Source organism: Amblyraja radiata, chromosome 1 (assembly GCF_010909765.2).
Source record: "Amblyraja radiata isolate CabotCenter1 chromosome 1, sAmbRad1.1.pri, whole genome shotgun sequence".
NCBI classification, from domain to species: Eukaryota; Metazoa; Chordata; class Chondrichthyes; order Rajiformes; family Rajidae; genus Amblyraja; species Amblyraja radiata.
The window spans coordinates 55,148,378-55,175,437 of NC_045956.1; the positions used below are offsets into that span (position 1 = coordinate 55,148,378).

A 27,060-nucleotide genomic window follows, 5' to 3' on the forward strand; every position below is an offset into this window, starting at 1 on the left:
CTCTATCCTAACTTTGGGTGCTCTCTGTGTGGAGTATAGACGTTCGCCCTGTGACAACGTGGGTTTCTCCTGGGTGCTCTGGATTCCTCCCACACCCGAAAAACGTACGAAGTTCTAGGTTAATTGGCCTCTGTGATTTATCTCTAGTGTAAACGGAGTGGGTGAGAAAGTGGGGGAACATAGATCTAGTGTAAACGGGTGATCAATGGACGCATTAGACTCGGTGGGCCGAAGGGCTTGTTTCCATGCTGTATCTCTAAACTAATCTAAATTCAGTGGGTCAGGCAACATCTGTGGGCCGAAATGGACAAACAATGATTTGGATGGGGGGCCTTCTTCAGATTGAAGCTTGACCCACTGAGTTTTTCCAGCAGTTTGATTTTTGCTCAAGATTCCTGTATCTGCAGTCTCTTGTGCCTTGACTAGTACTTGGAATATAAATCTCAACCATTAAACAAAGATCTGAACAAAATCAAGATCTTATTGTGAATTAATTTATGCACTGCTATTGAGAAGTAGTGAAGATTCAGTTTGATTCTTTTTCACTTTATCCCTTCTGTTCGAAAATCTGCTGTCAAACAAGTATGTTTCGATCTCGAATAAATATTTGATGGAGGAGGCAAGTTAGGGAGTTTCCATTGTACTTTTGTGGAGTGGATCTTTTGGAAATGATGTTGTATTGTATTGTATTGTATATCTTTATTGTTATTTTCCTGAGTACTCGCATACCCAGAGGAAACAAAAAAACGTTACTCAAACCAGTGTCCATTCAGTGTGCAGTAAAAAATAAATAAATAGAAATAAAAATACATATATCATGAACAAGTTTAACACTACTCTCAACTAAACATCAACAGGCGTTCCGATCGGCAGCGGCACGACAGTGGCTCTGTCCAGGTTGGTGGTTGGTGTGCGATACTTTGGCAGGGGGCAAAGTCCGTTTAACAGTCTTATAGCCTGCGGGAAGAAGCTGAGGAGCATCCTGCTGGTTTTGCAGCTAATGCTCCTGTACCTCTTCCCAGATGGCAGGACGGAGAATATGTGATGCGATGGGTGGTAGGGGTCTTTGATGATGGAGATGGCTCTGTTGATACATCTCTTCCTGTATATGTCCAGCAAGAAAGGGAGTGGAGCACCAATAATCCTGCTGGCGGTCTTCACAATCCTGTCAAGTTGGTGCCGTTCGTACGCTTTGCAGCACCCGAACCAGGAAGTGATGCCGTTGGTTAATGTGCTCTCAATTGTCCCCCTATAAAAAGTTCGTAGATGTGTAGTGGGGAGACCTGCTTTACGTAGTCTTCGGAGAGGGTGTAGTCGCTGCTGGGCTCTCTTGACCAGTGCTGTGGTGTTGGTTGTGGACATCAGGTCATCTGACAGGTGGAGTCCTAGGAACTTCACGCTGCTGACCCTTTCCACATCAGCTCCATCGATGTGCAGAGGTGTATGGTGTTGTTTTCCCGCCCTCCTGAAGTCAACCACCATCTCCTTAGTTTTTCCCACGTTGAGAATGAGGTTGTGGGATTTGCACCATCCTGTGACTGTGGGATAATGTGAGCAATGTGAGCAGCTCCACCTCCATCCTGTACGCCGACTCATCATTGTCACTGATGAGACCCACCACTGTTGTGTCATCAGCGAACTTGTTGATGAAGTTGTTGTTGAGTCTAGCAGTACAGTCGTGTGTAAGCAGACTAAACTAAACAGCAGGGGGCTTAGGACACAGCCTTGTGGCGAGCCAGTGCTCACGGCTATGGTTTTTGATGTCCTACTGCCCACCCTGACTGTCTGCTGCCGTTGTGATAGAAAGTTCAGGACCCAGTTACATGTGCCAGCGTCAACCCCCAATAGCTCCAACTTCTCCACCAGCTGCTGCGGAATGATTGTGTTAAACGCAGAGCTGAAGTCTATGAAGAGGATCCTGGCATAAGTATTTTTCCGATCAAGGTGTGACAGTACGAGGTTCAGTGTTGTTGAGACTGCGTCCTCTGTGGATCGGTTGGCTCTGTAGGCGAACTGCAGTGGGTCTAGGTCGGCAGGTAGACTCTTTTTGATGTGCTGCATAACCAGTCGCTCAAAACACTTCATTGCTATGGGTGTTAGAGCCACTGGTCGAAAGTCATTATGGCAGGCTGGGTTTGGTTTCTTTGGGACAGGGACGATGGTGGCACTCTTAAGACAGTTGGGCACTACTGCCTGGCTGAGTGAGATGTTAAAAATGTCTGTGAAGACATCTTTCAGTTGCTCGGCGCAGTCTCTTAAAACGCATCCAGGAATGTTGTCCGGCCCTGCAGCTTTGCGTGGATTGATGCTGGCAAAGGCCTTTTTAACTCCGGCTGCGGACAGCCTAAGCGACTGGTCACTGGGAGATGGCAGTAGTGCACGTGTCTGGGTGCTGTTTAGTATCAATGGTTTAGATACTTTTCAGAAAATAGCCTCCTCATCCTTCAGGAAGGTTGAGCTTTGGTGAACATAGCCTCAGTGGGAAGATTGGTGGTGCTTAGAAGCAAGATGCTGGGTATGTGTCATATCTAGTGATCATGTACCAATACCAATGCTCAGAGGCTGAGACCCAAAGTCACTGTGGCCTCTTTCACAAAAGCATACAAGAAGATTGGTAAGGCAAAGGCAAAGGTCCTTTTCAAAAAATTACCACTGCACAACTCTGCCCTTGAACAATAAGGCGGACACCTAATGTCTTCCCACATCGAAGAAGCTACCCCAGGAAAGGCAGATGTTGATGATGAAATTTACCACCATGTCAGTGTAGCCTTTGGTCAATTAGGGAAAATGGTATTTGAAGATCAAGACAGGAGATCTGGCACAAAACACAGATTCTGTGAGGCTGCAGTGACCTCTGCCTCCTGTTCATTCAGAGACCTGGACTAGCTGCTGCAGGCACCTCAAGGCATTGGGAAATTTCACTAATCTTCCAATTTCGATAGGTGTAAACAAGCCAACATCAGTGTTCTCTTGAAGGCCAACATCCCCTACAATGAGACTCAAGCTGCAGTAAGTTGGCTGCTTTGGACAAGATTCATAGTTCACATTCTTCTCTAACCTCTGCCACTCTATGTGCATAAGAAGAACAGATGGTGGAACATTCCCTGAAATTTGATATCCTTACATTATTATCTCATGCTGTTACTTGAGTTATAACACTGGCATGGAATCAAAGCTATCTTGTTAATCAGAATGAAATACAAGACAGAGACACAAGCAACTGCTGGAATCTTGAGTGATACAAAGTGGTGGGGGAATTTGGCAGCTCATGCAGCATCGTGGAGAGAATGGGCCAGGGCCCTTCTTCAGACTGATAGTCCTGGAGGGGGAGAAAGAAGTGGGGATGGGAACAAAAAACTAGGCAGGTGATAGGTAGATATAGATGAGGTGGCTTTGATTAGCAGGGGTGCAGAAAGGTGAGAGATGAAAAGGAAATAAAAGGGTGTCCGATCAGGAAAGAAAGGGAGTGAAATGTAAAGCCAGAGGGAAGGATACAGGTGCAGGAGGAGGCCATTCGGCCCTTCGAGCCAGCACTCGCTGGAAGAGGATGATGGGGTGAGTGGAGGGGGGGGGGGGGGGAGAAGAGGGGCAGGATTGAGGGCAAAATGGGTGTGGGGGGCATAGAAGAAGTCAATGTTCAGGCTGTTGGGATGAAAGCTATCTATGCAAAATATGAGGTGCTGTTCCTCCAGTGTGCATGTGGCCTCATTCTGGCAATGGAGGAGAACCATGACAGGAAAGTCGACATGGTACTTGGAAGGGGAGCTAAAATGATTAGCAACCAGGAGATCCAGCAGGCCTTGTAAAAACGAGTGCACATGACTGACTGCATGTGTTTAGCCAAACTGTCCCAAATCCATGTTGGTCTTGCCATTGTAAAGTAGGCTGCATTAGAAACACCAAATGCAGGAGATGAGTTTAGAGCAGGTGCATGTGAACCTCTTTCTCATCTGGAAGGGCTGCTGGGGTCCTTGGATGGAGGAGAGGGAGGAGGTGCAGGGACAGGTACTACACCTCTTACAGTTGCAGGATGGGGGAAAGTTTGGGTAGGAACGGTTGAGTGAACCAAGAAATGAGATATAAGTTAGCTACTTTTTTGCACAACTTTGAAAGGAGTAATTAAAATGACTTGGACCATCTGCAGACATATCATTGAAAATATAATCCTCAAAATATTTGAAGTAAATTATTTTTTCTGATTATTTTAAGAATATATTTACTGATGCCCCCATTGACTAGTTGAATTACTACATAAAGAACAAGAGTTGAGTGTAAAGATCGCTTAGAGTTATAGTCATACAGTGTGGAAACAGGCCCCACCGACCAACATGTCCCATCTTATACTAGTCCCACCTGTCTGCATTTGGCCCATATCCCTCTAAACCTGTTCTAGCCATGTGCCTGTCCAAATGTTTCTTAAACGTTGCGATAGTACCTTCCTCTACATTCTCCAGCAGCTCTTTAAAATACACCCACCACTCTATGTGAAAATGCTACCCCTCAGATTCCTATTAAATCTTTCACCTCCCACCTTAAACCTATGTCCTCTGATTCTCAATTCTCCAACTCTGGACAAGGGTCTCTGTGTGTCTATCCGATCTAGTCCTCTCATGATTTTGCACACTTCTATAAGATCTCCGCTCATCCTCCTCTGCTCCAAGGATTAGAGTCCTAATTTGTTCAAACTTTCCCCTTAGCTCAGGCCCTCCATTCTGGCAATGTCCTCGTAAATCTTCTCTGCACCCTTTCCAGCTTGAATATATATTCTCTTGATATTTCAGGTTTTCATTAATTACTCCAGTGTGTGACCGCTAAAGGGTCAGTTTTGAGTTCAAATATCCACAATAGAAATTTCAGTCATCTAATATGGAATCTCTGGTGGTATGCTGGGCACTCAAACTTGTTTAAATGGATTCATATGTTAGCTTTGGCAATGTGCTGGATGTGTTGCGGTGACTCAATACCATCTTTATGCTGGTTTTATGGACCATAACTTTATTATGATCCTGCCACAAATAGAGTCTATTTAAAAGTTGTCTTCCAGCTCATGGATGGAATGTGTAACCTTTGTAATTGCTGATCTTATTTTGAGGGGGAAAAACAGGATTAAACGGAAATTTCCTGATTTAGTGTTGCCTGGTATTATTGCCAGATGTGGTTAATTGCAATTTTGATCAGTAAATACAAAAAATGTGCAATAGATATTATTGGGCATGTGACCTCAGAACTTTACACAGGTTATGCATGTGAACGTTAACCTTATTTTACAATTTCAGATCAAATCGTGAGACATTAACCAGTTAATGTGAGCATTTTTGACTATGGAGAGTGCACTGGTGCTTTGTTGCAATAAATACATGCATGGAAGATATGCATGTCCATTATATGTATAGAAAATTGGCTTCATGGAAGGAAGCAGAGGGTGAAAGGTTATTTTTCAGACTGAAGGCCTATGGCTAGTGTTGTGCCTCAGGTTTTGGTGCTGGGCCCATTGCTGTTTGTCATCTATGTCAATGATTTGGATGAGAACGAACATGGCATGATTAGTAAGTTTACAGATGACACAAAAGTGGGTGGGATTGTAAATAGTGCTTGACCAGGTTGGAATTTAATACAGAGAAATGCATTTCTCTGTATTAAGAGTGTTGCATTTTGGGAAGTCTAACGTGGGCAGGACCTACACAGTGAACGCCAAGGCTCTGGAGAGTGTTGTAGACCAGAGGGATAGTGCCGTTTTTTATGCATTAACTGGCTCCAGTATGTTACAGATAAAGAGTCAGTTTTTAGTTAAAATATCCACAATAGAAATTGCAGTACTCTAATATGGAATCTCCGATGGTAAAGGGAGGAAACTTTTTTTACACAAAGTGTGGTAGATGTATGGAACGAGCAGCCGGAGGAGGTAGTTCAGGCAGGTACCATCGCGACATTTAAGAAATATTTAGATGGGTACATGGATCGGATAGGTTTAGAGGAATATGGGGCAAACACAGGCAGGTGGGACTATTGTAGATGGGACATGTTGGTTGGCGTGAGCAAGTTGGGTCAAAGGGCCTGTTTCCATGCTGTATGACTGTATGAAGGAAGGTTTCCCTAGATTTAGTGATTTCACACCTTTCATTGGACACTATTACATTGTTGAGTAGGGAGGGCCAAATGCAGTTTGGATGGCAAAAAAGGGAATATGAAATGGGCTAGGCCAGCAGTGTTAAAGAGAATTCCAAAACCTTTTATAAATATCAGAAGTAAAAGGGTAGCCAAAGAAAGAGTAGATTCCGTCGAGCAACAAATTGGAAATATTTGTGAGGACCAGAGGTTATGTGTGTTGTTTGGGACTGAGTTATAGGGAGGCTGGGATTTCATTCCTTGCAGCATAGGAGATGAAGAGAAATCTTACCATGGTAGGGCATAGATAGGGTGAATGCTCAGTCTAGGGTGGGGGCATCATTGGTTTGGGAAGAGCTCCATCCAAGACCACAAGAAATTACAGCAAATTGTGGATACAGCCCAAACCATCATGTAAATCAAACCTCCCTTCTTTTGACTCCATATACAGTGCCCTCTAAATGTTGGGGACAAAGACTCATCATTTATTGATTTGCCTCTGTACTCCACAATTTGAGATTTGTAATAGAAATATTCACATATAGTTAAAGTATACATTGCCAGATTTTAATAAAGGCCATTTTTATACATTTTGGTTTCACCATGTAGAAATTACAGCAGTGTTTATACATAGTCCCCCCATTTCAGGGCACCATAATGTTTGGGACACAGCAATGTCATCATGTAAATTAAAGAAGACAAAAATGCTGGAGAAACTCAGCGGGTGAGGCAGCATCTATGGAGTGAAGGAATAGGTGAGGTTTCGAGTCGAGACCCTTCTTCAGACCCTCAACCCGAAACATCACCTATTCCTTCGCTCCATAGATGCTGCCTCACCTGCTGAGTTTCTCCAGAATTTTTGTCTACCTTCGATTTTTCCAGCATCTGTAGTTCTTCCTTAAAGATGTAAATTAAAGTAGTCGTGTTTAGTATTTTGTTGCATATCCTTTGCATGCAATGACAGCTTGAAGTCTGTGATTCATGGACATCACCAGTTGCTGGGTGTCTTCTCTGATGATGCTCTGCCAGGCCTGTATTGCAGCCATCTTTAGTTTATTGGGGGCTAGTCTTCTTCAGTTTTCTCTTCAGCATATAAAAGGCATGCTCAATTGGGTTCAGATCGGGTGTTTTGACTTGGCCACTCAAGAATTTACCATTTTTTAGCTTTGAAAAATTCCATTGGTGCTTTAGCAGTATGTTTGAGATCATTGTGTTGCTGTAGAATGAACCGCCGGCCAATGAGTTTTGAGGCATTTGTTTGAACTTGAGCAGATAGGATGTGTCTATACATTTCAGAATTCATTATGCCACTACCATCAGTAGTTGTGTCATCAATGAAGATAAGTGAGCCAGTACCTTCAGCAGCCATACATGCCCAGGCCATAACACCCCCACCACCGTGTTTCACAGATGAGGTGGTATGCTTTGGATCTTGGGCAGTTCCTTCTCTCCTCTATACTTAGCTCTTGCCATCACTGATATAAGTTAATCTTCGTCTCATCTGTCCACAAAACCTTTTTCCAGAACTGTGGTTGCTCTTTTAAGTACTTCTTGGCAAACTGTAACCTGGCCATCCTATTTTTGCAGCTAACCAGTGGTTTGCATCTTGCAGTGCAGCCTCTGTATTTCTGTTCATGAAGTCTTCTGCAGACAGTGGTCGTCGAGAAATCCACACCTGACTCCTGAAGAGTGTTTCTGATCTGTCGGACAGGTGTTTGGGGATTTTTCTTTATTATACAGAGAATACTTCTGTCATCAGTTGCGGAGATCTTCCTTGGCCTGCCAGTCCCTTTGCGATTAGTAACTCACCAGTGCTCTCTTTCTTCTTAATGATGTTCCAAACAGCTGATTTTGGTAAGCCAGCTGTTTTGGCTGATATCTCTAACAGTTTTATTCTTGTTTCTCAGTCTCATAATGGCTTCTTTGACTTTCATTGGCACAACTTTGGTCCTCATGTTGATCAACAGCAATTAAAGTTCCAAAGGTGATGGAAAGACTGGAGGAAAGACTAGGTGCTGAGAGCTCTCTTATACCTGCATTAAGGATGCAGTTAAACACACCTGAGCAATTACAAACGCCTGTGAAGCCATGTGTCCCAAACATTATGATGCCCTGAAATGGGGGGATTACATATAAACACAGCTGTAATTTCTACATGGTGAAACCAAAATGTTTAATAATGGCCTTTATTAAAATCTGAGAATGTGCACTTTAACCGCATGTGATTTTTTTCTATTACAAATCTCAAATTGTGGAGCACAAAGGCAAATAAATAAATAATGGGTCTTTGGCACAAACATTATAGAGGACACTGTATACCTCACTATGCCTCAGCAAGGCTACAGCATTATCAAGGACGAGTCGCACCTTGGCCATTCCCTCTTCTCCTCTCTCCCATCAGGCAAAAGCTATAGAAGCATGAAAACACACACCACCAGATTTGGGGACAGTTTCTTCCCAGCTGTTATCAAGCAACTGAATCAACCTACCACAATCAGAGAGCTTTGTTAAACTCTATCTAAGCCTTTGATGACCCTCAGTATACCCTTGATTGGAGTTTGCTGGCTATACCTTGCACCAAACGTTATTCCCTTATCATGTATCTATACATTGTAAATGGATCAATTGTAATCAAGTATTGTCTTTCTGCTGACTGGTTTACACGCAACAAAAAAGCATTTCACAGTACAGGTGCACAACCTTTTATCCGAAAGCCTTGGGACCAGACACTTGTCGGATTTCGGAATTTTTCGGATTTCCGAATGGAAGATTTTTAGCGTAGATTAGGTAGGTAGCGCGGGCGGCTTGAAAAGTCTGGAGCGGCTGCCTCCTCCCCGGAGACCGGGGAAATCATTGTAAATCATTGCATAAATGTTAGTCAGTTAGTTTGGAGGGATTTTATGTGGTTGGTGGGTGGGTGGGTGGTGAAGGGGGAAACTTTAATTTAGTCCCCTACCTGGTCGGAGAGGCGGGGAGCGGGCAATGCCTTACCGGGTCGCCGTGCAGTAAGCTCCGGAGCGCTGTGGCCGCCGACTCCCAACATCGCGGAGCTGAGGGCTCCGTCCGGCCGCGGGCGGCGCCGGCTGGAGCTCCGACCCCGGCAACTCTACCCCTGGCTGCGCAGCGCTCCAAATCCAGCGCCGCCCGCGGCCGGACGCCCGCAGCCCCAGCTCCGTGATGTTGGGAGTCGGCGGCCACAGCGCTGGGATACCAGCGGGGAGCGGGCAATGCCTTACCGGGTCGCCGTGCGGTAAGCTCCGGAGCGCTGTGGCCGCCGACACACAACATGTCGGCGGCCACAGCAGTGCTGGGGCTGCGGGCGTCCGGCCGCGGGCCGCGCTGGATTTGAAGCGCCGCGCAGCCAGGGGTAGAGTTGCCGGGGTCGGAGCTACAACCGGCGCCGCCCGCGGCCGGACGCCCGCAGCCCCAGCTGGGAGTCGGCGGCCACAGCGCTCCGGAGCTTACTGCACGGCGACCCGGTAAGGCATTGACCGCTCCCCGCCTCTCCGACCAGGTAGGGGACTAAGAATTAAAGTTTCCCCTTTCAACTCCCCCCCCCCCCCCCATCCCCTTTTTCACATAAAAGCCCTCCAAACTAACTGACTAACATTTAAGCAATGATTTACAGATGTTTAAGTGTCTCCCCGGTCTCCGGGGAGGAGGCAGCCGCTACAGTAGTACAGACCTGGGTTGACCGTGGGTCGTTTTGGGTCAAGTTTGGCGCCAAACGCGAGCTTTGGTGTGCAGATGACATCCTGGAAAAAATGGCCGGTTTTCAGAGTTTTTCGGTTTCGGGAACTCCGGATAAAAGGTTGTGCACCTGTACCTCTGTACGCGTGACAATAAACCAAACTGAACTAGAGGGCAGACAAAAATGCTGGAGAAACTCAACGGGTGAGGCAGTATCTATGGAGCGAATGAAATAGGCAACGTTTCGGGTCAAAACCCTTCTTCAGACTAGAGGGCACATGTTTAAAGTGAGAGGGGGCAGGTTTAATAGAAATGTGAATGGACAACTTCTTCACGCTGCGGGGTAGTATGTATGTGGAACGAGCTGCCAGAGGAAGTGATTGAGGGAGTTACAATAATAACATTGAAAGGAAATTTGTGCAGATACACAGACAGGGAAAGAGGGATAAGGGTCAAATGCAGGCAAATGGAACCAGGGTTGATTGGCATCTTGGGTAGCATGGATGAGTCTGGCCGAAGGGCCTGTTTCCGTGCAGTATGATGAACTTTAATGAAAGAACTTGTGATTTCACTGCTGTGACTATCCTTTAATCAGTGGCTTTAAGGCATCTTAAGACCTGGTCATATAATTAGTAGCTCCCCTTTTACAGAACTGTGTGGGGTAGCCAGTTAATGCATAATAATATCTTGCATGTCAATGAACAATTAACCTGTTATAAGCTTTTGATGAAGAGGTGCACAATGACCTTGTCTACTCCTGTGTGGTAATCAACCCGGCGTGCACAATCAAATAAGATCAAATAGAACAAGTTGTCCTACAACTTTAGGCTGTGCACAGCCATACGCAAGAAGAAGAAGTACCACTTAAGTCTGACATCTTCCATCATTTATTCCAATGGACTATGATTATATCTCTGAAGATCCACTAATATAGATTCAGAACACAGAGCCAGTATTCTATATATTGGTCAAATTTATGATGACAAGAAAGCTTTCAAGGTATTGTATAACATGGGAAAGGACATGATTGCTGCACAATATTAGTTGCACAATACCAGATCCCTCACCAGGTTTCTATCGACCCATCATAGCTGTTGGATATTTTTTACATTTTTGTGAGGTTACTAATGATCAGTTTCTTTTTTTTTTTTTTTTTTTAATATTTTATTTTATTAGAAGTAAGTACAGTCATATGGCACCAAAGTGCCTAATATATATTTTCATAATACATTTTATGTACAACTTCTTTTTTTTTTTTGTTACACTGAAAAAAGATTAGAATAAGAAAAAGAAGTTAGATAGTAAAGGATAGAAAGATGTGAAATATATAGTGTGTGAAAAAAGAAAACGAGTAAATGAAAAAAGTTGAGAGAGACTAATGATCAGTTTCAAGCACAATATTTAAGATAATGCTTTTTAATATATTTTTCTTCTCTAATGAAAAGGATTGTAGAGTCATCCAAGTACCTCCAAATTCTTCTGCCAAGTACAGTGCACCACATTACAGATATGCTGTTACATCAGCTATTCACTTTTTACCAGCAACGCACCAAATGTTACAGCGGTCTGGGTAATGGATTTATGTCCTTCCCACAATTCACAAATCACTACTCAAAAATTTGAGAATAAAATTTGCTGTCATGGAATTTATGTGAAAAAAGTAGATAAATAAACACAAAATGTATTGCTTTTTTAACGTGTTTCTTGATGCATGGGCAGATGATGTGACTTAATGTTATGGAAAATCGCGATGGGGTATTTTTTCTACGACAAAATACAACCCCCCGTTTCGCAGGGCATGGCTGTATACATCAATATCAACTTCAAAGTTTGAGTTGACTTTGCATCCATTGGATGAGAGAATTCCCGGTTTCCAATGTAATTTGCTTGTCCTTGTTTTCAATTGAGGTTAGACAGGGATTAAATACCTTAATTACAAGTCATAGCAATGATGTCCTAATAATAAACCGCATACTACTGTCAAAGTATTTCCTTAATGAAATAAATTGTACGCCTTAACTACTTTAGTAACTTAGAATGGCAGCTCTTATCCCATACTCAATGTCTTGTTTATTCCTTGTATCTCTCCAGGTATGCCATGACACTGAATTGAGAATAAAATGTTTCCACTTAAGGATGCCCAGCTTGGAGCCTTCACATTTTTTGCTTCTGCGCTTCCACATGATGTGTGCGGCAGTAATGGGCTACCACTCACTCCAAACTCTGTCCGAATTCTCGGACGATTCCAGATCCTCAAGGCCATCTCTCATCCCAGGCTCTGCCAGTACGTGGACATCTTACGTGGCAAACACGGTGGGTTATTTCTCTTGTGGTGCACTCAAGATCTTTTGAGAGCGTTGAGGAGTTAATGGAGAAACATTAGAATTATTTTCCTTTTGAACATTCAGATCCACTGACTCTACCTTATCTGTTCTAGTACATCATTACAAAAGCTCCAATAGATTTGTTAAACATGACTTCTCTTTGATAAACAAATGCTCAATGCTCTTAAGATGGTGGAGTTGATTGTAGACATTAGGAGAGCTCACCCTCCCTTCCCCCCACTCACCATCAACAACACCACAGTCACATCTGTGGAGCCATTTAAGTTCCTTGGAACCATCATCTCCAGGGACTTTAAATCGATGGGAGGCCACCATCTACTCCACAGTCAAAAAGGCCCAACAGAGGATGTACTTCCTGCGGCAGCGGAGAAAACACAATCTGCCAAAGGCAATGATGGTCCAGTTTTATACTGCCATCAGGGAGTTTGTCCTCACCTTCTCCATCAGGGTCTGGTTTGACTCAGCCACCAAGCATGACATCCGGAGGCTGCAGCGAATCATTCTATCAGTCGAGGTTGTTGGCTGCAACTTTTCCCCCCATCGACGAACTGTACACTGCAAGGGCCAGGAAGAGAGCGGGTAAGATCATCTCTGACCCCTCTCGCTCTGACACAAACTCTTTGAAGCACTTCCCTCTGGAAGGCGGCTCTGGACTGTCAAAGCTGCCACAGCCAGACATGAAAAGCTTTTTTCCACGAGCAGTAGCTCTACTCAACAGCCAAACGTCTGTAGCCTCCTTATGCTCTGGCATTTTATTTAATTCTTCACATGTTTAAATTATAATGTTTTATTTTTAATTTACTTCTATATATCGTGTTGTTACTTGTGAGCAAAGCACCAAGGCAAATTCCTTGTATGTATACATATTTGGCTAATGAAATGTATTCAATTCAATTGAATTCAATTTGTCTAATCACTATAATACTTTCCAAGTGTTCTGCTATTGCATCTTTATTGCATCATTTTGAAAAGGGAACCTAAAGGAGTTTTAGCAAAGGTAAACATTGGCAAACACGATAATTCCCAGAAGACATTGAGATGGGTGAGATTGTTTTTGCACAGTGGAGAAAGCACAATTTGAATGGCTGGTGATAGTAGGTTCAATAGTAATATTCACCAGGGAACTTTGATTAAAAAAAGGAACAAGTGCCAGAATTATGGTGAGATGAATTAGGTAGTTATGGGAGTCTGAAAGACTTCAATCTGTTCTATAAAATGTCATGATTTAAACCATATTTAAAGGAAAGTTAACAAGAAAGGAACCCATATATTATTTCTGTTTCAGAGATATTACGGCAATTTTTCTTAAAAAACGGTTCAGAGATTTCATATCCTGCAATGAAGGAGTGTTTAAAATTGAGCACTTCATTTTTGTGAAATGAATGCATTTTCTATTTCCAGAGATTTATTGTGAAATGCTCTGTTCCATTAAGCTCTAAGACTTTCTAAGAAACTGAAGAAGGGTCTCGACCCGAAACGTTACCCATTCCTTCTCTCCAGAGATGATGCCTGTCCCGCTGATGTTACTCCAACATTTTGTGTCTGTCTTCAAGCTCTACGAAGTGTCATGAATCAGCCTGAAGAAGAATCACTGCCCAAAATGACATCTGCCCATTCCCTCCCTGCCTAACCTGCTGAGTTCCCGCAGCACTCTATATTTTGCTGAAGGAAACCAATGTTAGTAATGAAATTGTGCGGGGGTGACTAATGGGCTAAAGGCTGACAAATCCCCAGAGCCTGATAATCAACATTCCAGAATATGGAAAGAAGTATCTCTGGAAATAGAAAATGCATTCATGGTCTTCTTCCAATTCCTTTAGACTGTCAAGTTTTCTGGAATTGGCAAAAGTGACTCCACTACTGAAAAAAGGAGGGGAAGTGGAAACAGAACAGTTAACCTAATGTCAGTAATGGGGTAAATGTTAGAATCTATGTTAAAGATGCAATAACAGAACAGTTGGAAAGTATTATAGTGATTGGATAAATCAGCATGTGTTTATGAAAGATAAATCATGGTTAACAAATCTATTGGAGCTTTTGTAAGGATGTACTAGAACAGATGAGGTTGAGTCAGTAGATCTGGATGTCAGGAACACCATTGCTAAGATCCTACATGAGAAATTTTTAGTGTGCAAAATTAAAGCATGTATAATTGGGTGTGATATACTGGGATGTAGAGAATTAATTGAGAAAGTGGAAATGGCGATTCTAACTAAAACCCCTGTCTCTCGGTGCGAGTCCACCCATGAGTGATACCGAGTTTAAAACAAATCAAACTCATGGTAATCACGTAGAATTAACGTAGGGGGCACGTTGGAACTCGTAACGCTAACGGCAGGTACTCGGGAAACTTGTTAATTCGTGAAAATCTTTCAACATGATGAACGATTTCCACGAGTCAAATTTACTCTTGAAGTAAAGAATTTTAACTTTTAAACTCGTTGTAACAAAGTAGTAGCCGGTGAGTTTACCGTAGTGACTCGTGAGTCTACCGTGGGCACTCTTTAACTCAGCGGAACAGGCAGCATCTCTGGAGAGTAGGAATGGGTGACGGGATGGCGTTTCCAAAATTAATTGGGGTGACTTAGTACGGGAGACAAGTGTAGGAGAGGTGTACTGACTGTGTGGGCAGACACTTTGGTAGTGATTGCCCATGGGGTTCACTGTCGAGGACTTCATAATGCAGAGAGCATTATAAACAGTTGCCGCAAAAAAAGATTTTGTGCGGATCTGGTATATCTGGGTATTGAATGCGCTTCTGGTCTGCAGTGTGCAATAGTCACCAAAATACACTGCATCTTTAGAAAGGAAAAATACAAAACACGTCAATCCCACTGGATAGATCTTAGTCATGGTGCTGTACAACATGGAAATAGGTCCTTCGGCCCAGCTTGGCCATGCCGTCCAAGTTGGCGTCTTGGGATAATCCTATTTGCCTGCATGTGGCCCATAGCCCTCTAAACCCTTCCCATCCATTTATCTGTCGTTAATAACCTCAAGAAAATATTAAGTCTACGTGAGCCTGCTTCAGTTTCCTGGGTCCAACTCAGAGAGAAGTCTCCCCCCTTTCCAGGGTTAATCGCTCCACTGTTTATAATGCTCTCTGCATTATGAAGTCCTCGACAGTGAACCCCATGGGCAATCACTACCAAACTGTCTGCCCACACAGTCAGTACACCTCTCCTACACTTGTCTCCCGTACTAAGTCACCCCAACGCCCTCCCCTCCCCCCACTTCCCTCCCCCCCACCTTTCTCTCCCAACTCCAGTCCCATCCCGACTCTCTGGGAAACTGAAAGGAGCGACAATCAACTGCCACGGATACAAATAATGTCATACACAAGTAAGGGCAGATGCTGGTTGACAAAAAGTGAACACACAATGCTGGAGTAACACAAAGACACAGCAGAATTTTGGAAACGTCATCCCGTCACCCATTCGTTCTCTCTGAAGATGCTGCCTGTCCCGCTGAGTTCCCACGGTAGACTCACGAGTGATCACGGTAAACTCACGGGGCATCTATGGGGCATCCACGTTCTTACAACGAGTTTAAAAGTTTTAAAATTTTTACTTCAAGAGTAAATTTGACTCGTGGAAATCTTTCATCATGTTGAAAGATTTTCACGAGTTAACAAGTTTCCCAAGAACCTGCCGTTAGCGTTACGAGTTCCGACGTTCCAGCTAGGTTAATTCTACGTGATTACCACGAGTTTGATTTGTTTTAAACTCAGGATCACTCGTGGGTGGACTAGCACCATGAGACAGGTTTAAAGGGATCTTTATCTGGTAGCAGCTAGTGCGTAGTGAAGTGTTGTAGGAATCAATGCTCGGACTCTAGCTGGCTGGTCACAATAAATGCTGGATATTTACATAGGGAACATATTTATATAGACAAATATTACATCGTCAAGCGTACAGGAAAGCTGTGGATGGGGTGGACTGGAAGTGATGAAGAGGATGCAAATAGGCTCTAATGCAAGTTAAGGGGCTGTCCCACCTGGGGGACCTAATCTGCAAGTTCTGGCGAGTTTACCCTCGACTCATACTCGCAGCATGGTCAACACGAGGTCGTAGGAAGTCTTTGTAACTCTCCTTCATGCTCGAGAGTAGTCCCTGTGTACTCGAGGCCTCAGCTAGGTCGCGTCGTATTTTTCAACATGTTGAAAAATGCCCGCGAGTAAAGATATTTAGCCAAGGAAAAAATTGATAATTTTTTTACTCGTAGGTTTAGTCGTAGTAGGTCGTAGTAGGTCAGCATGTTAGTCGTAGGTAATCGAGGGTAGTCGAATGTAGTCAAAGGTAGTCAAAGGGAGGTCGAAGGAGATCGAAGGAAGTCGTCTTCACTCTCCACTATTCGGTGTCCAATTTTCCCAAAGTTAGTCGTAGCTAATCGAAGTTAGTCCTCAACATAGTCGAAGGAGGTCTTCTACATAGTCGAAGGAGGTCTTCAACATGACATTTTTTCAAACTCTCCTAAACTTTTCTAAACTCGCCAATTAGGTCGTCCAAGTGGGACAGCACCTTTAGACAAGTTGGATGAATGGGCAAGTGCATGGCAGCAGTTTAGTGTGGATAACTGATTCTGAAAACATTATTACCTGAATGTTCAAAGATTAGGAAAAGGGAAGGTGCAATAAAACTTGAAAGTTCTGCAATCAAACATTCTGTTGTAGCAAGCAGTTAAAAAAAGAAAATTGAATGTTGTCCTTCAGGGCAGAAAGGTGGTAGGATAGTGAAGAAGGCATGTGGCATACTTGCCTTCATGGGGACATAGAATATAGATGTTGGGATATTATGCTGCAATTTTACAAAACATTGATTAGACTGCATTTAGAGTATTGTATGCAGTTTTGGTTGCCACACTATGGGAAGGAAGTGACTGGAGAGCATTCAGTGGAGGTTCACCAGGATGTTACCTGGATTGGAAGACTAGTTAAAGAGATGGGTTAGATAGGCCTGGCTTGTTGTCTCTGGTATGAAGGAGGTTGAGGGGTGATCCGATAGAGGTATATAAAATTATGATGCATGGATAGATAGTCAAAATCTTTTTTCCCAAGTTAGAGGTATCAGAAACGAGGGCATAGGTAGAAACAAAGAACTGCAGAAGCTGGTTAATACAGAAAAGAACACACAGTGCTGGAGTATCTCAGCAGGAGAGGCAGCATCTCTGGAGAACATGGGTTGGTGACATTTCGGGTTGAGACCCTTCTTCAGCGGGCATAGGTTTTAAGGTGAAAGGGAAGAGTTTTAAAAGGAATTTACTGGGAATTTTTTTGGCCATGAGAGTGACACCTGGAACTCTGTGCCGGAAGGATGGTAGATATAGTCATTGCATTTAAAAGGCATTTAGACAAGTACGAGAATATACAAGGCATGGAGAAATACAAACTTAATGTGAGCAAATGGGATTAGTGCTGTAGATGAACAAAAGAGTCAAAGTCAAGCTCTCTGAGATCATATCACAGAGGTCTTTGAAAGGAAAGGTCGTCCATTGCATTAATTTCACCATATTGTTTATCATCCTGGGGGATCCTGTTCTTCCTCTTCTACAGAAAGGCTGGTGGTTGTTACTGAACATTATGAGAGGAGTCTGGAAGATCTATTAAAGGAAAGAAAGACAACCAGGTAATATTTTTAAATTCACAATATTTATTCCTCATCGGAAATTATCACCAGAAAATATATTTTTCATGATAATGGTATTGTGTAACAATTCAGAATATTTCTGAATCTTTTGATTCTTTTCTATTAAGTTGTTTTTGTATTCTATGAACCAGTCATTTGTAGTGTTAATGTGAATTAATTACAACAATTCTGTGTCTTGAGCAAGAAATTATTGCAGCTTGTGATCAAACAGCCGATATCATTCTAAATGGCTGTGCAAAGGAAAACACTGGAACCATACAGATTTTCTATCTTGTGGGGCCATTGAATGGGGCAAGGAACTGTGCATATTTAACATATTGGTTTTCAGATGATAAACAAGCACTCGGAAAATAAAAGCAGGAGCTCAAAACATTACTTATTGAATTCAGTAACAGTTCAAGTATAGAAAACAGATTTAAAAGGTTGAAAATAGTTAGATTAAGGGAGAAAAAAGTAGTGAGATAACAGTCTTGGAAAAGTTATTTTCAGTGCCAGGAAGGTTGATTCTAATGATAAAAGGTGATCACTCCTTTCAGAAAGGATAGTTACACTGAAATGGATAAAACCTATCATTGTGTACTATCCTTTATGGGCCTGTCCCACGTAGGCGATTTTTTAGGCGACTACAGGCAGCTGCCGCAAAATTTTCAATATGTTGAAAATGTTTTGGAGACAGTGGCGACAATTTTTGCTGTCGTAGGTCGAAGTAGGTGTTGTCGTAGGTTGTCATAGGTTGTCGTATGTGCTGTCGTAGGTTGTCGCCAGGTGTTGTAGGTGAATTCCATTAAAACTATTCCCTGGCAGTCGTCTAAAGAGTCGCCTAAGTGGGACAAGCCCATAACTCTAGTCACGTTTGGCAGAACGTGTGGGCTGCAATAGAAGGCTCATCTGTGTATACTTGGTATTAGCGTGTGGATTGGTTCTGGTCTTTTCACTGGTCTTAAAATGCCACAAATGTACACAAATCTTTAGAAGCGCCCGAACCAGATACCAGTATGCAAAGAAACACCACGACCTGAAGATGGAATCCCAAAAGAGCGCAGATGGTGGAACCTGGAACAACAAATAATCTGCTGGAAGAACTTAGCGGGTCGATCAGCATCTGTAGGGAGAGGAAATGTCAAGGTTTTGTGACAAAACGCTGCATCAAGATTTTGTCCCCTCCCCCCCCCCCCCAGTTGCTGCATGACCCACCAAGTTCCTCCAGCAGATTCTCTGTTGCTTCCACCTGAAAATGTGTTATTTAAGCAAATGCTCTGGTGTTGATCTGTGATACACCGCCAATAATGTTTCACTTCTATTTAAGGCTATTCCATATAATGACAACTTCTCAATAACTTTATTTTGTGACCAGCTATTCCTCAAGAATACCCTGAGAAAGTATGACAGTTCACAATGTAAATGACGTTTCCTGAAAGGATTTACGGAGGAATGAATGCCAGTGTTTGTGTTGTGCTGAAAATATCTGCAGATGTTAGGAAGAGGCAGACACCATGCAAGTGATTGCAATTGTGAATAGGAAGTGTGGAATTCTTGCTGATCAGTGGGAGGTCACGGGTATGTGTGCCAGAAGTAGGCAATAAGGTTTCAAAGTGAAGAGGGTATCAAATTAAGTGCAGTAGAGAAATAGTGTACCGTGTAATGAAACACAGTAGGATGTGGGAGAGAAACATTATTAAATACCTTTCAGTTATAATAAACACATTTTGAACAGAAATGCTTTTGATTTATTTTTGGATGCCTCATTGTCTTTAAAGCATTTGGCTGGTGAGTTTCTTATTTCATTCTCTTAAAATAGGTATGACTTTTAATAAATCAATTTTTAGCCGACACAGTAGCGCAGCGGAGACCTGAGTTTGTTCCTGACAACGGGTACTGTCTGGATGGTTTGGAAGTTCTCCCTGTGACCGCATGAGTTTTTTCTGGGTGCTCTGGTTTCCTCCCACATTCCAAAGATGTGCAGGTATGCTGGTTAATTGGCTTCTGTAAATTGTCCCTAGTATGTAGGATAGAGCTAGTGTACGAGTGATCGTTGGTCAGCACGGACTCGGTCAGCCAAAGGACCGTTTCCATGCTGTGTCTTTAAACTAAACTAAGCTCCCCAGTAAACTGTTGAAGCTCCAGATTAGAAGCTTAAAATTAATAGTTTAGTATGTGAGAAGAAAAACAATAAACTCGCCCAGAAAATTGGTTAGTTAATGTTAAAATGTTCATTGGGCAAGTCTCTTTTCTAGTGCTTGAGTTTGTTATTTTATCTGAGCTGCAATACTGTTAATTTCCATATAAATGAGAATGCTTGTGAGAAATTGTACATTACATCTATCTTCTGTGGAACTGTACAGACACACTCCGATTTAGGCATTACTTAAACAAGCACTTTCGTAACCAAGTCCGTACTCAGCAATTCTGTACTAATGCAAACAAGGCTGTTTTTTATTTCTACAAAACTGTACAATCACTCAAGTTTACATTGGAAAAAAGCCGGCTACGGCATCTGTTCTTACCCAGAAGGCCGCGTGCTGCAGAAAGGGCCCTGAATGCACCTGGAAGCTGCTGATCTCAGTGAGTTATTTCAGGCACGGGATGGCAATGGCGATTCCGATTTACGTAAAATCTGACGCACATAAGAGTTCATGGAATGTAAGTCAGTGAGTGCCGGTACTATGACAGCCAGGAAGAAAAGTTGCAGGAAACATCTCTGGGAGATGAACAATAGAAATGGAAGGAGATGAGTAGATATCTGGATTGAAATAATATTGAAGTCTAGACTAGTTTGGCATGGAATTATAATAGGACCACATTGAGACTCTCGACCTCCCATTGAGCAATATTAATATTGTTCTCTCATTTTAAAAGATAGACTTTGCACGAAAATAATATAACTCTAATAGCACAGTGTACTGTGTAGGACTGCGGGCTGCCTTGAGGAGCAGCAGCTGTGCTTCTGCTTCGCAACCCAGTTTCAATCTTCACCTCTAGTTTTAGTTTAGTTTAGAGATATAGCACGGAAACAGGCCCTTTGGCCCACTGAGTCCTTGCCGACCTGTGATCTCCATACACTAGCAATATCCTACACACTAGGGACAATTCAAAATTTTTACCAAAGCAAATTAACCTACAAACCAGTACATCTTTGGAGTGATGGAGGAAACCGGAGCACCTGGGGAAAACCCACGTGGTCATGGGGAGAATGTATAAACTCCGTACAGACAGCAACTGTAGTCAGGATCGAACCCGGGTCTCAACACTGCACCACCGTACCATCCCAGCTTTCTTTGTGGATTTGCACATTCTCCCTGTGGCTGTGTCGGCTTCCCCTGGAAATAAGTGGGGGAATGGGAAGAATTTATTGCTCTGAGAGCTGCCATAAACTCAGTGGGCCAAATGTCCTCCTCCTATACTATGAGTATATATTTGAATTGTGGTAATAATTCTATTAATGAGTGAGCAGCTGAATATATTTCCGTTTTACCACAACATGCAATGGACCCCAAGAAGGGTTCCATCTCGAAACGTCGCCTATCTTTGATCTCTAGGGATGCTGCCTGACCCGCTGAGTTACTCCAGCATTTTGTGTCACATAATCCGCTTTCTGTCGATCATAACAGAAGTGTGATTCATGGTTCAGTGAAGGTGCACTTGCTTCTGAATGAAAAGAGAAAAGATTCAAACCCTGTGTCAAGGGCTTGAATATACCGATCCAATACTGAGAGAGTGCTGCAGTATCGGAGATGCCACCTTCACCTGATGGAATAATCTGAGGCATTATCTGCATGTTAAGGTGGGTTTAGAATATTTAAATTGGCTGAAAGGTCATGGGCTTTTCACAGATTTCATGGTCAATATTGATCCTTAAACGTAAATGCAGGAAGATAGGAGTAGGCTATTCAACCCTTTGTGCCTGCTCCACCATTCAATATCCTTGTATATAATATTATATTATAATATATATGAGCCTTTATCCCGCCCTCTGGCTTTACATTTCACTCCTATCCTTATCTGAAACCCTTTGTCTCATTTTTATCTCTAGCCTTTGTCACTTACTCCACCCAACTGCCAACACAACCCCCCACCCTCCTTCACGTGTATCCAACTATTACTTGCCAGGCTTTGTCCCACCCCCACTACTCTTTTCCACATTTCTTCCCTCTAAAACAATCAGTCTGAAGAAGGGTCCCAACCCGGACCATCGCTTATCCGTTCCCTCCAGCGATGTTGCCTGTCCAGCTGAGTCCCTCCAACACTTTGTGTTTTGCCTACCATTGAATACATTCTTCATCCCCAAACCTTATTCTATTTCTCCAACCATTACCCCTTGATGCCTTTGGCGTTAGAAATCTATATGTCACCTTTTCTGAGTGAAGCAATTTCTCCTCTTATCAATCCTAAATATCTTGCCTCATATCCTGAAAAAATCATCCCTTGCTCTAGATACCCCAGTCAGGGGATACTTTTCCTCGCATCCAGTCTGTCGAGTCCTGTCACAATGTTGTACATTTTAATAAAATAGGATTTCAGTGAGATTCAATACAAAACATTACAAACCCCTCCTTAAACATCTGTTTTTTATATTCTCATGCAGACCTTGATAAACCAAATTGACTGCTTCATTTCTTAAATACAACAGTGATTACACTTCAAAAGCATTTCATTAAATGTGATCGCTTCAAGCCAGTCTCTGCCTGTTAAAGGCACTATATACTGTGAATGTGTGTTTTTTCTAATCCATGCAACCTATTAATCGATGCTTGTTGACATCATGAATTATATTCCAGCCTGCATTTCCTAGGTTAGACTCTACTTTATGCATTAAGAATTCTTGATTTAGGAGCTCAATTATTCTTTGGCTTGTTCATACGGTGGCACTATGCCAGAGTGAATTTTTAATTGCCACAAGGTCAATGAAATGTCTGTGCGTGAGTATACATGCAATATGTAACATTGATTCATCACTTCCTTAATCTACATGGATGCATGCAATCACGCTGGTTTAGGGAAGATTGATTGAATTTTGTGAATATTCTTCGTCTGATTATGGTGTCCCAGGGAAAATCCAACTGAGTGAATAAAGTTATCATCTTCAGAAAGAATAGGGAAATGCAAATTACTAGTCATAGAGTCATAGACATGGAGTAATTGTCATAGGGAAAAGTATAGGGAAATGCAGAATACCCTTCTATCCATTTTATAAGTTTGTGAGCAGAATGTTTGATGTGTTAATAATAATTGGAAATCTACGGCTTGGATTCTCTCTCTTGTTTCCTTCCCTCCCTCTCTCTTGCCGCCCTTGATTAAGAGATCTATTACTATTAGCAAGAGATGTGCCTTTGTATGATTTGCAGCTTTTAAAGTGGCTGATTAATCCCTGGTGTCCAATACTTCAGACGGCCGTTGCGTGAAAGACTCATCAAAACTTTTTAGTTGCTTGCATACTGTGTTCTGCGTAGATGCATGTGTTGCTAATAATTCCTCATTTTTTCCAGGGAATTTAGCTCTGGGCAGTCTGTGTTTTCTAACAAAGAACTGTATCAGTGAAACTCTAGAAGTCATTCGATGTTTGACATTTCATTGCTCCCTTACTTTGCTCTGTCCAGATGCACATGTTAATAATTTTTCTTTCCAGAAATTGGCTGTGGTGCATGCATGTGCATCTGAATATGCACATACTCTTAGAAATTATACTAACATTCAGGATCTCTGGTGCTGTCTGTGTGGAGTTTGCATCGTCTCCCCAAGTCTGCATGGACTTCCTTCTGGACATCTACTTTTGTTTCCATGTGTCAATGACCTGCTGATAGGCTAAGTAGTAAATTATCTGTAGTGTAGGTAAGTGGATAATGGATCAAAGGAGATTTGGTGGGCATGTGAGAAAGACCAAGCGGCAGGGCTACAGGAAATAAGGAAAAGGGTACTGGAATTGATGAGTTGCATTCTGGAAGTCAGCATAGCCCAAAGGGTTAACTGCCATCCTTTTGTATTGTAACAAATAAGTAGAAGTTAATTGCTTTCTTTTGTCACGCTCGCAGCACCACAGAATCTGGTTCAATCCTGAACTCGGGTTCTGTCTGTGTGAAGTTTGCATGTTCTCCCTGTGATCATGGGTTAGAGATTTTCAGGAGTTAGTGGGGATGTTGCATTTCTGCAGGATGCTTTGCACTCTCCCTTGCATCTTTTCCATTGCCAACTTTGTCATCTCAGTGCTTGCCATAGAGACTCTGGTAGACACAAAATGCTGGCGTAACTCAGCGGGACAGGCAGCATCTCTGCAGAGAAGGAATGGGTGACGTTTCAGATCAGAAAGGTCTCGACCCGAAACGTCACCCATTCCTTCTCTCCAGAGATGCTGTCTGTCCTGCTGAGTTACTCCAGTATTTTGTATCTATCTTCGGTTTAAACCAGCGTCTGCAGTTCCTTCCTACACATCGAGACTCTGCTGTCAGGCGACATATCAGTAACGGAAAGTGGCCGGGAACATTCATTGCACTGAGGTTAAAAAAAATGGAGCAAGTTCTCAGCAAATCAGGCAGCATCCGTGGAGAGTGAAATGAGCTAATAACTTCATAATTTCTGAACTGAGGGTCATCAATGACAGAAGACAGTACGATGAAGCTGTTCTCATCCAAGATTATCAAAACACTATTTAAAAATTAGTCCCAATCATAGTCAAACAGTTTGGAAACAGGCCCTTTGGCCGAACTTACCCACGCTGACCAACATGCCCCATCTGCACTAGTCCCACCTGCCTGCTTTTGACCCATATACCTCTAAACCTATCCAATCCATGCACCTGTCTAAATGTTTCATAACCATTGCGATTGTACCTGTCTCAACTACCACCTCGGACAGCTTGTTCCATACACCCATCACTTTGTGTAAAAAGTTACCCCTTAGGTTCCCATTAAATCTCCCACTTCACCTTAAACCGATGTCTTCTGATTCTTGATCTCCCCTATTGTGGGTAAAAGACTGCATTTATCCAATCTATTCCTCACATGATTTTGTACATGCATGATGTTATCACAACTTATGATGTCTTTGGCAAGTGCTATCGTGTATTATCCATCAGCAAGTGTTTTTATCTGGGAGGCCAGTTAAAGTTAACAACATTATATGTCTGGAATTCTAACTTAAACAAGGAAGTTAGAATTTCTGGAATTCTAACTTAAACAAGGACGACCCGAAACGCCACCACCATAGATGCTACTTAACCCACTGAATTCTTCCAGCATTTTGTGTTTTGCTCAAGATTTCAAAATCTGCAGTCGTGTCTCGAAGATAAATTTCTATCCTGAACCCGCTGGTTTCCAGGATAAAGACAAAACCTGCTATGAATACTCTGCATCTGGGGAGAGCTAATGTATCAAGTGATCCTTCATCGGTTTAATTCTTCGCTCCACAGATTCTCCTCACCTGAATCTCCCCAGCATTTTCTATTTTTATTTTGTTTTCCTGGCATTTGCAGTTTTTTTGTTTTGGCATTCAATAGTTTTCTGGACAGTTTTACTGATGCTAACCTTTACTTTCCATGTTTATTTAATTATGTGGATTTAGGTTCCCAGCAGCTATACTGGATTGAGAGTCGGGGCTTCTGGGTACCAGTCCAATAGTTTAATCACAATCTGCGGTAGGGATTACAGCACTTAGAAGCAAAAGATTATTCTAGAAAAAAAATTCTAAAGATGAAGGCAAAAATAGTTAAATGAGTCCGAAAGTAGAAAAGAGGAATAAATAGATATTTTGTGAGGTTGAGAAGCTGTGGCTGGTTGGTGTGCCATCAAGGCTGGGCTGTAGCTTTTCTGCAATCTATTGTTAGACAGGACAAAGTGTAATATTCATGCTTAATGTCATTGTGAATTGGGAAGAAGATGCACAAAGGCTTCCGGGCACGGATGTAGACAGGTAAGCGAGTGGAGAAATATGTGGAGAAATATGAGGTTTCCCTGCTTAAGAATGGGGACAGAGAGTATAACAAAGTTTCACCAGGTTGAGCCCTGATATATGTGTGTGTCTAATGTAGATAGATTAAACAGACTGGGCCTCCGTGGTGTTTGGATGAGGGGAAAGGTGAGCTCATTGATGTTGATACAAAGTTCCTGCAGGGATTTATGTGGTAAAAGCAAGGATTATGTACTCTTTCAGTCTGAAGAAGGGTCCCAGCGCAAAATGTTGACGTTTCATATGCCTCTCTACAGATGCTGCCCGACCCACTGAGTTACTCCAGCGATTTGTATCCTTTTATGTAAACCAACATCTGCAGTTCCTTGTTCTCCTCTCTTTACTTTTGATATGATTTTGTTTTTGTACTAAGTTTAGGCTGTGATCAAGAAGGGTAATCTTTACCTTACCCACCTGCCAGGAAACCGATGGGATCAGACTGACCTTCTACTCAGCATCTTTGTTGAACATGGGAGAAAAAATAAAAACAGAAAAATATGTGCAGGATTAGGCAATTCGGCCCTTCGAGTCAGCACCGCCATTCAATATGATCATGGCTGTTCATCAAAAATTAGTACTTCGTTCCTGCTTTTTCCCCATATCCCTTGATTCCTTTAGCCCTAAGAGCTAAATCTAACTCTCCCTTGAAAACATCCAGTGAATTGCTCCCCACTGTCTTCTGTGACAGAGAATTCCACAAATTCACAACTCTCTGGGTGAAGAAGCTTTTCCTCATCTCAGTCTTAAATGGCCTACCCCTTATTCTTAAATTGATGTTAGGTGTAAGGGGGAGGAGGCAGAGGGGGGAGGTTAGTTTAAAATAGAATTAATCTGATCTTCAGCTGCAACATTTGCAGCTGCACTTTGCAAGCTACTGATCCTACCCTAAGTCAGTAGACATACAACTCTTGAAGTGAACATAGGTAAGAGAACATGGATGATCGTATGTCAAAGGTAACATAAGATCAAAGACATAGAATTAGGCCAATCAGCCCATTGAGTGTGCTCCACCGTTTGATCAATGCTGATCAATTTTCCTCTCTCCACCCCATTCTCCATCCTTCTCCCTGTAACCTTTGCCACTCTTACCAATTAAGAACCTGTGGATCTCCACTTTATATATGCCCAATGTCTTGGCCTCCATTGCCATATTTGGTAATGAATTACACAGATTCATCATTCTCTGGTTAAAGAAATTCCTCCTTTATCTCCATTGTAAAGGTACATCCTTTTATTCTGAGTGTACCCACTGGAATCCACTACTGGAAACATCCTCTCCACATCCACTCTATCTAGACTTTTCGCTATTCAGTAAGTTTCAATGCGATTTCCCCTCATCC

General features: G+C 42.6%; 1 protein-coding gene across 1 annotated transcript in view; it reads left to right on the forward strand.

The window, feature by feature from the left end:
• The window catches only part of tbck (TBC1 domain containing kinase), a 264,109-nt gene that overhangs the window by 9,179 nt on the left and 227,870 nt on the right, over nucleotides 1–27,060 (forward strand). The window contains exons 2-3 of the mRNA XM_033022118.1: nucleotides 11,887–12,108; nucleotides 17,692–17,764. Of these exons, the coding sequence (XP_032878009.1) occupies nucleotides 11,916–12,108; nucleotides 17,692–17,764 (266 nt within the window). The 5' untranslated portion in view covers nucleotides 11,887–11,915. The remainder of the gene's footprint in view (nucleotides 1–11,886; nucleotides 12,109–17,691; nucleotides 17,765–27,060) is intronic.